We start from the raw sequence: 12,216 nt of genomic DNA on the forward strand, positions 1-12,216 counted from the left end.
AAAAAATGCATTAGGAAACAAATAGAGGAAATATCAAGATACTAATACTGGTTGAATTAGATTAAGTGACAAAGTGACTTGCTAAGGTCATACGGTCAATGAGAAGTAGAGCTGGAATGTATTACAGTTCATTATTTTCTATCCCACCTTATATAAAAAGGTGCCAACTCTTTGAATGAAATGACTTTTTTGCTTATCTGCAGTGGTGGATATCACAAAAATTATGCATGGACCTTTTTTTGGTTCATGCTATCGTTAGTATTAAGTGCATTTTATGTGTGGCCCAAGACAATTCTTCCAGTGTGGCCCATGGAAGCCAAAGGGTTGGATACCCATGGAACTGTTAAACTTTCAGAGGGTCAGAACTATCACTGCTACTGATGGCAGCCAACCAGCAAAGAATCGGGGAACTTGTATATGTAGCTGAAATATCAATAAAAATAAATTAGAATTGATTTATATTTTTAAAGTCCTACATTTTAAAAAAAATGAAAAATGTTCCTTTAATCCGGTCTAACAGGTATCATTCCATTTGAGTAAAACTGATTGTGCTCACAAACTGTGATGGGCCCAGATAGGTGCTCATTCACAAAGATCTTAGTATTTTAGAGGGGAAAGAGTTACGCATCTAGATTCCTACAATATAAGGCAGGCATGAGAGGTGTCCAGTGATCTCTCAACCAAGTGCTACGGAAACATCCACGAGAAAGACAGACGTTTCATTCATTACTTTTCCTTTAGGAAAATCTCTCTGAAGAAAGGGCTTTTATCTTTTTTCTTCCACATGCTATGGGTGGAGACGACTGGTTGCATACGTGGCGTATCTTGAAAAATATGAAATCTGGAACCAGAAGACCTGACCTATCTCTTATAAGACATATAACCTCAAACAAATCACTTTCTAAGGCTGCCAACCAGAGAACATTTCCTGTAGTGAGCACCACACTTGAAACTTCCAGTGAAGCTTATAGTGAAGGGTGGGAGGGAGCATTCTTTTCAGAAAAACAATTCGTAAAGTCTCTAACTCAGAATGAGAGGCCAGGAGCTTCAGTTTTTCAGCTTTGCAAATACGCACTACAAGACACAGAAACCATAGGGAAACGTAGTACAAAAGCAGAAGTAACAATAGATGTTGCTATAACTTCATTAATTCAAAGAATGACTTTGCTACCTATGTTTCCATAGGTTTTTGCCAAAGCATATATCTGACTGTAAAAATGGAATGCTGTATTTGTGCTAGTGAGAATTTATCACTTACCTGGTATTTCAAACAAAACCTTACATAGTTTTTATCATTATAATCAAGAACATCAAACTAAACTAAGAAAAATACACAGCTCTTTTCAAACATAAAAATAAGGTGCTAGATTTCACTGATAAACTATATGGAGAAGAAATAAACCAGAAGGTAAAAGTGAGGAAAAAATTACTTATGAAAATCATGGATCTACACTGCAATAGAATTATTTAGACCTAAGAAGTTCACAGTAAAGGAAACACTAGAAAGCTCAATCATGTTGTGCTTGTAAAATTAAGAATGAAACTAGAAATTTTTATAAAAATTAGATAAACAAATGTTTTATTTCAAAAGAGAAAAAAACAGCTGGGCTACAGTTAAATTTAACATACAAACTGAAAGCAACACACCTGTTTAGGGAAAAGAAAGTTATGTCCAAATTGGTAAAGTTGTAAAAACCACTTTTGCAAAGTAATTTGAAGAGATCCTGCTGGTTTCTCTCTCCTACCTCACTCCCCAATACATTATCCCTTTTTTAAAAATTATTATTAGCACAACAATTACAAACAACCTAAGAATTTCGTTTCATGTCCCACAACGTAAAACCAAGAGAAAAAGTTTTTTCAAAGTCAGTCGATAATCCCTACTCTACTTGAGAGCCTATATCTTTCTACTTTAATGAAAAACAATCTTCTCTCTAGTTAATAAAGAATACCACAAAGAGAGAAACAGGCACTCATAGAAATGGGATCCTTGCTCAAACCTCAATATTCATTACATGTTTACAAAATCATCACTCCTTAAAAAAAAAAGAAAGAAGAAAAACCAAAACCCACACAGACAGACTATCCCCATTTAATTTTATTATGAAAATGAAAGTAACAACAGGAAACGGCAGCAGGGTATTTGATAAGCTCAATTAGCAGGAGGATCAAATGAAGTGGTGACATGCCATTATGACCTCAGGGGTTAAAGATTCAATTTTCCATCTGGTGAAATCTAGATTTCCAACACGAATGCTAACACCACCTGCTGTATGTTATTAGGCATTATCTTGAGCAATCCCTAAGCATTTTCTGTACAATAGGTATAGCCTCAAGTTTTTTCATATTTCATTCTGCAATATAATTGCTTTCCCATGAAGAGAAATAAAAAATAAATCCCATATAATGGCTCATTCAAAACAGATATTAAAATCCACACTAAAGCATTTATTTATCAATTATGGCAGTAGCAAAAATATCCAGATCATTTTTCTTCTAAGTCACAATTGACATTGTAGCTATCATTTTCTATAGCACCTAGGAGTCATTCCAATTAAGAGTTCCCTTCATAGGTTTTTGTTTTGTTTTTTTAATACAGACAGGATCTCACTATGTTGCCCAGACTGGTCTTGAACTCCTGAACTCAAACAATCCTCCCACCTCGGCCTCCCAAAGTGCTGGGATCACAGGCATGAGCCAACATGCCTGGCCCATTTATAGGTTCTTAATTAATAGCCTCTTGCTACTGAAATGGAATTTCGCCCTGTTTACTAAGAATCAGATCTACAGAACTTCACAAAATGAAAATTCACTGGCCGGGCGTGGTGGCTCACACCTGTAATCCCAGCACTTTGGGAGGCCGAGGTGGGTGGATTATGAGGTCAGGAGATTGAGATCATCCTGACTAACACAGTGAAACCCTGTCTCTACTAAAAAATACAAAAAATTAGCCAGGCATCCAGGCATGGTGGCACACGCCTGTAATCCCAGCTACTCAGGAGGCAGAGGTAGGAGAATTGCTTGAACCTGGGAGGCGGAGCTTGCAGTGAGCCGAGATCGTGCCACTGCACTCCTGCCTGGGTGAGAGTGAGACTCCGTCTCAAATAAATAAATAAATAAATAAACAAATATTCACTGCATTTCAAAATTTAATAGTTAATCTATTATGTTTCTTTGACGCAATGGTAAACACTTTTAAAAATGTTTATACAACGAGTGCTGGAGCCCATCTGTGAGTGTTCGGACCCTTCCATACATGCGTTATCAAGAATCATGCCATTAGGCTCTGCAGGTGGTAAGCCAATGAATGCAGAGCTCTCATCTGGACTCATTTGATGTGGTTTGCATACTAAAATGTTTGCACACACAAACATGAAGGCACATACATCTACACACACACTCTACTGTAAGTGAACTATAGATACAAGTTCAGATACTCAGTCTTGAGATTTCATACTGGACAGTCAACAGCAAGGCAATAAATATCACAACTGTTTTAATACCTGTTTTCCAAGATATACCAATACCAATTTTTTCTAATAAAATTAACTTTTCACCATCTGTACCTTCTTCCCTAAAAACATTCATCAAGCTTCCCATGTTAATCCAGTTACTTTTTAGTATTTGGTAGGTCTAGGGGTTCCCTTCTCATTAAAACTTATTCCTGACCAGGCACGGTGGCTCACACCTGTAATCCCAGCACTTGGGAGGTCGAGGCGGGCGGATCACCTGAGGTCATGAGTTCGAGACCAGTCTGGCCAACACGGTGAAACCCCATCTCTACTAAAAATAAAAAAATTAGCCGAGAGTGGTGGCATGGCCTGTAATCCCAGCTACTAAGGAGGCAGAGGCACAAGAATCACTTTAACTTGGGAGACAGAGGTTGCAGTGAGCCGAGATCGCACCAATGCACTCCAGCCTGGGTGACAAGGGCAAACCTCTATCTCAAAAAAATAAATAAATAAAAAATAAACCTTAGTCCTCAGGTGATTTCGTTTCCTTCCTCCTGGGTAAATAGATATGTCAGCAATGTGAGCATCTAAAAATTCATAAGTAACTCTATGAAAACTTACCTGACTTTCTGAATCCACACACAGTAGTCTGAGATGTAGAGATCATTCAGTATGTATGCTGGGTCGTTTTCCTGAAAAATTTTGTGAATATCCAAGAGACACTTTAAAACTGCACTTTTACCTGAAGAAAATTGAAAAAAAACATAAAATTATCCTTAAGAAAAAGAAATTCAGATCCTGAGAGGTAATATATTTAAAGCAGTTCAGAATCCTGATCATTTCTTAAGAATATTTTTAAACGCAAAAAAATTTATGAGTCCTATTAGGTCTAAATCCCTTTATTGACTTCCTTAAGAATTACACATAATCTTTGGCTGGACGCGGGGCTCACACCTGTAATCCCAGCATTTTGGGAGGCCGAGGCGGGCAGATCACGAGGTCAGGAGATTGAGACCATCCTGGCTAACACGGTGAAACCCCGTCACTACTAAAAATACAAAAAATTAGCTGGGCGTGGTGGCGGGCGCCTGTAGTCCCAGCTACTCGGGAGGCTGAGGCAGGAGAATGGCGCGAACCCGGGAGGCAGAGCTTGCAGTGAGCTGAGATCATGCCACTGCACTCCAGCCTGGGTGACAGAGCGAGACTCCATACCCCCCCCCAAAAAAAAATTACGTATAATCTTTATATTCTATTGTTACAGCTGACTAGTTGTGGTTATCATTAAAATGCTATGAAATACAACTAGGTCTATTAAATGAAAGGCAGGAAGTTTTCCAAACCAAATGAATATTTAAATGCATCATAATTTTAATTAGATAATGTTCTTCCAATTCAAGCTTTCAAAATAACATGGAAAACTGTATTCTAAATTTCCAACTTCTTTATTTCTTATGTCAACATTTTCTGTCAAGGAATTATCTACTAATAAATTATTTTATCTTAAAGAATTGAAGAAAACTCAGTTTGAACACTCAAACATCATAGCACTACTTCAGAAATAAGCTGACAAAACTCATATGAACAAAAGCCATCAAGGATTAAAGTCTTGTTCAACCTAACTACTTCCTCCTGGTTTTTAAATGAACCTAATTTTAACCTAACCAAAGTCCACAAAAGGAGCCTTTTACAATTCAACAATTCCCTAGGTGTTCCACACTTCATGATATTTCCTGAAATTTATTAATTATAAGGTGAACTATTAATACCATATCTAGAGTATTACCACTTTCTTTGACCTGTGAAATTCAGTATTTTCAGTTTAACAGTTTCATTCTTATCTTCACAGTTCTGAAACACAGAAATACTGTATACTGAGTTCATGAAGACACTCGATGCGCTTTCATCGACATTTCCCATTTAACTTTTAGATCATAAAAGAATCATGAGCTAGATGATGACATCTCAAGATCCTAAAATTGCTGACACTAAATTTTTTAACATAATTAACACTAGAAAGTAAGTTTCAAAAGAGCAGGGGCTTCTGTTTTACTTAGTGGTTAATCCCCAATACCTAGAACAGAACACTGCAGCAGCAGGTTTTCCATTTAAGTATTCTAAGAATGAATGAATACATGACAGACACAGTAATCACCCAGCTTAAATCCTTAAAATTTCTTTCATTCTACAGTCTCACCCATCAAATCCTGATGATTTTTCCTTGGAAATGCTCCTTGTATCTGCCCTTTGTCTGCCACTGCCTGAGCTCCTATGTTCACTCATATTCTCATCTCATGTCTCGATTTTAAGAATCTTCTTGCCCATCTTTCAGATTCCAGACTCTACCCCTTCTAACACACATTTTTTAATGCACTGTTTTCATGGAATCTCTTCCCTGCATAGGTTCTCAATGCTCTTTCTACAGACTTGTTTCCATGCCTTTTTCCCTTCTCATGTGACCTAGCCCGCTATCAAGGTCTAGCTCCAGTCTTCACTCCTTCGGGAAGCTCTGGGCTGACTTTCCTAGTCTTCACGGTCCTTTACTAAATGCTGCAAAGAAGTGGAAAGGAAACTCAAAATGGGGAAAATCCTCCCCAAACCTCTCCTGTTCAATTCCCAGAAGGAAAACTGGAGGCTCCAGGATGGGTAAGATACAGGGCCACTGAGTTGAGGGACCAGGATCTAAATTCCAATCTTAATGGCTCCAGAGGCTACCCACTGTGCCATGCTACCTGTATGTTCTTGCCCCATCCAGTCTATATCACGTTTTTATTACTCAAGGACTTATTAGTGACTTTAACCCCTAAGTAGGTAGTAAGTCCTTGAAAACAGAGTCCATGCCTTTTTAAAAAATATTAACTTGGTGGCTTCCTCATATGCAGATACAATAATGAATGAATGAAGAATGTCAATGGAAGCTCCACTGCTAGACTGATTGTGAAGAGAAACTAATATTTAGAAGGCCTAAAGCTACAAGATGTCAAGTTGATTTGGTTAAGTCAAGGTCAGTGCTACGGCTTATCAAAGTGGCCCAGCTTAACTATGTCAAATGATTAGTGTGGATCACCCAACAACAAGCCTATTTTAATTACAAACTAGGTAATGTTGAGAGCAGGGTTTGATGAAAGGAAGAGGAAATATAATCAAAATCTGCAGGCATGATGAAACCAAGTTTGCCACATTAGCCATATTACCCAAAGAATCAAGGAACAACTGACCTGTAAGAATGTTTTGAAGTTTTAATTGCCACAGAGAAGACAAATGTCACAGTAAGCATATGCCAACTAATTTCTTTTTGCTTTCCTTCTCTCTCTCTTTTTAGGGGAAGGAGGGTGCAGAGGGAAGGAGTTAGTTTTATAAGCACTAAAAGTTTTAAATGTCAATCATAAGTCTTTACTGGAAAAACGAACTATTCTCTTGTAACTTGAATAAGCTTCTCTGCTATGTGACACTTCCACAATACTATCTCTCAAGATCCCACACTTTACTAACATAAACAGGTTAACAGAAAATGCAGGATTCAGGCTAGGCGTGGTGGCTCATGCCTGTAATCCCAGCACTTTGGGAGGCCGAGGAAGGCGGATCACAAGGTCAGGAGTTTGAGACCAGCCTGGCCAGCATGGTGAAACCCCATCTCCACTAAAAATATAAAAATGAGCCGGGCATGGTAGTGCGTGCCGATAGTCCCAGCTACTCGGGAGGCTGAGGCAGGAGAATAGCGGGACCCAGGGAGGCAGAGGTTGCAGTGAGCCAAGATCATGCCACTGCGCTCCAGTTTAGGTGACAGAGTGAGGCTCCGAAGAAAAAGAAAAGAAAAAAGAAAAGAAAAAGAAAAAGAAAAAGAGAAAAAGAAAAAGAAAAAAGAAAGAGAAAGAAAAAGAAAATGCAGGATTTGGAGAAAACCATTTGGCTGGAGCAAAGAGTTCATGTAGGGAAAAAAGGGAGAAGCAGATGAGTTTGGTAGAAATCAGACAGAAACAAGGAGGAAGAGAAGAATGCACTTGGACAGACTGAGTGAGAATGTCTCTAAACTCAGGTGTAGGCAGTAGGAATAAAGGACCCTACTCCGGATATCGTAACATAGAAAGGTACAGAGTTAAGGTCACATATTTAAGGAGGATCCACAGCAGCCATTACCTAATAAAATTATATACAGCTTCATTTAGCAGACATGCCTAAAGTGAGGTTGCCCTCCTGCTAAAGGCCACAGGCAAATTTAAATCTTCCAGCTATCACAAAAATAATAATAATAATAATGAAAAGAAATGCCAAATAACAGGCAGGGCATGGTGGCTCATGCCTTCAATCCCAGCACTTTGGGAAGCCAAGGCGGGCAGATCACCTGAGGTCAGGAGTTCGAGACTAGCCTGGTCAACATGGCAAAACCCCATCTCCACAAAAATACAAAACGGAGTCGGGCGTGGTGGCATACGTCTGTAATCCTAGTTACTCGGGTGGCTGAGTCAGGAGACTCACTTGAACCCAGGAGGTGGAGGCTGCAGTGAGCAGAGATCGCACCACTGCACTCCAGCCTGAGCAACAGAGCGAGACTCTGTCTCAAAAACAAACAAAAGAAATGTCAAATAACAAAAAATAAGAAATGTCAAAATTTTTTTTAATTTAAAGAGAAGAAATTACATTGTATTTGCATGTTCTGATTCCTATTTTCTAAAAAAAAAAAAAAAAGAAAGACAAATATTTAAAAAATGCTAGGCAGGGCACAGTGGCTCATGCTTGTAATGCCAACACTCTGGGAGGCCAAGGCTGGCAGACCACCTGAAGTCAGGAGTTCAAGACCAGCCTGGCCAACATGGTGAAACCCTGTCTCTACTGAAAATACAAAAATTAGCCAGCCATAATAGCAGGTACCTGTAGCCCCAGCTACTTGGGAGGCTGAGGCGAGAGAATCGCTTGAACCCAGGAAGCGGAGACTGCAGTGAGCCAAGATCACGCCACTGCACTCAATCAAGCCTGGGTGACTTGAGAGTGAGACTTCATCACAAAAAATAAATAAAATAAAAATAAAAAATCCTAGACGTATATACCCAAATGATATTAACAGTATCCGTCTCTACGTTCACTGAGCAAATATGTGAGAGCCTGTCACGCACCTGACATTGTTCAATATGTGGGAGTACAGCTGTTTATTCTTTTCTATACTTTCCTCTATTTTCAAAACTGTCCACAAGAAACATTCATTATTTGTTTAGCAAAAATTAAGACATGTTCAACTACACAGCCAACCCCTGAAAAATTGACAAATGAAGGTTACAAATTTGAATCCACATTTTAAATTATATTTTAAACAACTGAGAAGCAATATTTAGATTAATGTTTAAAAATCAAATTGCACGGCAGTTTTGAAAGGGAAAGTTATATGCTCTCTTCACAAGCTGTGTTTTACCTGTAAGCCTTAAACTACTTTCACAGTATGTGATGTGACAAATAGGGTAAAGATAACCAGGCTACTGGCAGTTGACAATCTAGAATAAAAAGTACATGAAAACCATTCTCTCCCCAACAATATGCATTGTTACTCTGAGGTCACACTTGATCTCTTCTGTTCTGACTATGTCACCATAGATGACTATAGCATCACAGTCAGGAGACTCACCAAGCATGTGGCTGGGCTTTTTTTTTTTTTTTTTATTCAGTCTCTTTTGTACTGACTGCTCTTTCTATCAGACCCTCAGCCACTTACCTAGCAGCTATGAGCAAAGGAAAAATCTGGCCCTCTTCCAGGCTGTCACATGGCCGGTGGCCAGAAGCCTATGGGGACTCAAAGTACACGGTGCCTGTGGGGCTCTATCCAGTCGTGGGCTCATCAGACATGATATGGGCATAAAAAAATGCTAAGGCCTAAGTCCAAGAGAATCATTTCTGCTCAAAGGCACTGCAGGAAAGTGACCATTTTTAGACAGTCCACTGCCAGGTTCAAAGCAGAAAAAAAAACAGTGCCTTGCACAGTAACCACGGTAACTATTTTCACTGCAGAACGCACTAACGGCGCTCTCCAGGATGTTAAATCCCAAGAGTTAGGGATTCTTTAGGATGGACTTGGTTGAACAAGTCAACCCTATCCGTGGAAGAATGACTCTAAGACCAAGAATTCTTGTTCACTCATGAAAGCAGCTTAACACTAGTATCCTGGTATTATAAATGACAAGTGCCATGAATGTTTTACTTCAGGGAAAGACTAATGACAACACAGAGAAACGTAATGACAAGATAAAGAAAATATAGATGACAGTAATAAGTAGGTAGGTAGTAAATAGGATTTAACATATTCCCTGGCTTTCCTTTAAAGGAAAGGTAAACTAAGAACAATGTGATTTCCTGTCTGGACAGAAGTGGCATCTCAGGTTAATATATCTTAATACAAAGACAAGATTGAGTTGTTCTAAATAGAATCCCTTGGCTTCCTGAAATCCTCCTATTAGGAGAGCAGGGTTGGGAATAATCTTTCACTGACAGACCAGCTCATGGCTGGAGGCACATAAGAAATGGTTTCCATCTCTAGGAGATGATCAGGGAAGTGGATGTTTTTGCTGGCTAAAAGCCAGCATAAGAAAAACAATGTAAGTTGCTAAATCTATACAGTAAGAGCTAAATTTCTTTTCAATTGCTGGTACATTACAGCTATGTGACTGTGGTTTTCCAGGTATCTACTCTGCCCTTTAAAGTTCTGAGTTACCCAAGACAAGAAGCTAATTGCTTCTTGGCCTTTTGGCTAAGATCAAATGTCATATCTGTCCTTATCAAGAGGCCAAAATAAGAAAATGGACCAGGCCTAGTGGCTCACACCTATAATCCCAACACTTTAGGAGGTGCCAAGACAGGAGGATCACTGGAACCTGGGAGTCTGAGACCAGCCTGGGCAACATAGTGGGACCCCATCTCTACAAAAAAATAATAATAATTTTAAAAATAATCAGTAAAGAAAAGAAGAGTGGTTATTCCAAACATCTGAGGGAAAGCACTGCTTGGTCTTTATTTGTAAAATCACCTCAAAATAACAGCCAACATTACTATCATTTAAAATACATAGCTTAGTATAATAGATACCTGGCTAGAAAATGGGTAGAATTCTGGGATTCTGATGAGACCATATTATCAAAACAGATATCTTATGATTTCAACACTAATTTTCATATGTCATTTGACCATAAAAAGGGAGAAGGCAGAAACACTGTGTCAAATTAATGTAAATTAAGAGAACCAAAGTGGGGTAATTTGCTTTAACACCAGGCCCTATCAGGAAATAGAATAAAGTCAAATTCCTAAAAATTAACACAAACACACACATTAACTTTAGCATTAAGAAGTCTTCTAGGTCTATGCAATTTTTTTATCCTCTAATTTCTCAGATGCCATTTAAGCCTAGATTTCTGAGCTGTATTAAGAAACACATACTTGAAGCAATGAATTACTATTTTGAACACAAACTTATAGTCCCGTCAATTTAAAAAGTATTCTTTGTTATTAAAATTACATATATTATCTGTATACTCGCAAACAAAATTAACAGGAAGCAAACATGTACTTTGTAGATGTCCCCTTTGCCTGGAATGTACAACCCTCAATTCAACCCCAAATTTACCGTCTATCCAAGTCTCAAATCAGACATTACTTTTTCTGGGAACAGGGTTCCAACTCTTCCTCCTAGCTCGTTTAGGGTTCCCTCATATACCCAACATACGCCCCTATTACAGTAGTGCTATTACAGTAGTGCTATCGTTTGAATGCACCCTGCAAAAAGCATCTGTTGGAAAGTTAATCCACAGTGCAACAGTGTTGGAAGATGGGGCCTAATGAGAGGTATTTAGGTCATGAGGGCTCTACCCTCATGAATGTTAATGCCAATTATAAAAGAACTTGAGGCTGCCAGTTCAATCTCTTGCCCTCTTTCTCACCATGTGATACCCTCTGCCACATTCTGATGCAGCAAGATGGCCCTCATCAGTCCTGTGATCTTGGATTTCCCAGCCTCCAGAACCATGAGCCAATAATTTCTGTTCTTTATAAATTACCCAGTCTGTGGTATTCTGTTACAGCAGCACAAAACAGACTTAAGGTAAGTAATTAGGAGCTACCCACTTGCTCTGCACCAGATACTTTATATAATTACATGATTTAACCCTACAAGTTAGGTACTTTCTTCCCTGTTTCACAAATGAGAAAACTGAGGCTCAAGGATATGAAGGAGTTGGCCAAGATCACAGCTAGGAAGCAAGAATCAGAACTGGAAAATAAGTTGTCTGACCCTCAGCCACTATGCAATAAATCCATTGTCAGTATTTATCACCATGTGTGATGAAGTCCTTGACAGGAAAGGACATGACTTTTCATCTTTCTTCCTTGGCCTAGAACAATCAATGTCCAGCAAATTGTATGATCCTGTTCAATAAACGCTGGTTGTTAATCTACAGTCTGGAGTACAAAGAATCTAACTTTAAACACATCCAGTCAAATTGCTCAGTTAGCATATACTAGTTATAAGATCTCTGTGGTCTACAGATTTGCTTTAAGTTATTTGCATCATGACAAACATGGCATATACAATTTGTTTACTCCTTCCCTAATTACATATTTCCCTGACGAGAAAAGAATGTAGCTGTACAAACTTTATTACATCACTGTACCATTAAAAGTTCAAATAATGAATTTAACCCAAGGCTACTTTTTGCCTTTTCTGCTCTAACAATCCCTGCAAGATTCGCCAGTTTGGAAGGACAGCCTTGACATTAACTCTGTCCTCTTTCTTAAG

At 38.7% G+C, this 12,216-nt stretch overlaps 1 protein-coding gene across 3 annotated transcripts in view; it reads right to left on the reverse strand.

Moving 5' to 3' along the window:
* The window catches only part of SHQ1 (SHQ1, H/ACA ribonucleoprotein assembly factor), a 111,408-nt gene that overhangs the window by 49,546 nt on the left and 49,646 nt on the right, over nt 1–12,216 (reverse strand). For all 3 annotated transcript variants that reach the window (XM_011971279.1, XM_011971280.1, XM_011971281.1), the window contains exon 10: nt 4,074–4,194. In XM_011971279.1, coding sequence (XP_011826669.1) covers nt 4,074–4,194 — 121 coding nt within the window. The remainder of the gene's footprint in view (nt 1–4,073; nt 4,195–12,216) is intronic.

This window comes from Mandrillus leucophaeus, unplaced genomic scaffold (genome assembly GCF_000951045.1).
Source record: "Mandrillus leucophaeus isolate KB7577 unplaced genomic scaffold, Mleu.le_1.0 Scaffold121, whole genome shotgun sequence".
In the NCBI taxonomy this organism is placed as follows: Eukaryota; Metazoa; Chordata; class Mammalia; order Primates; family Cercopithecidae; genus Mandrillus; species Mandrillus leucophaeus.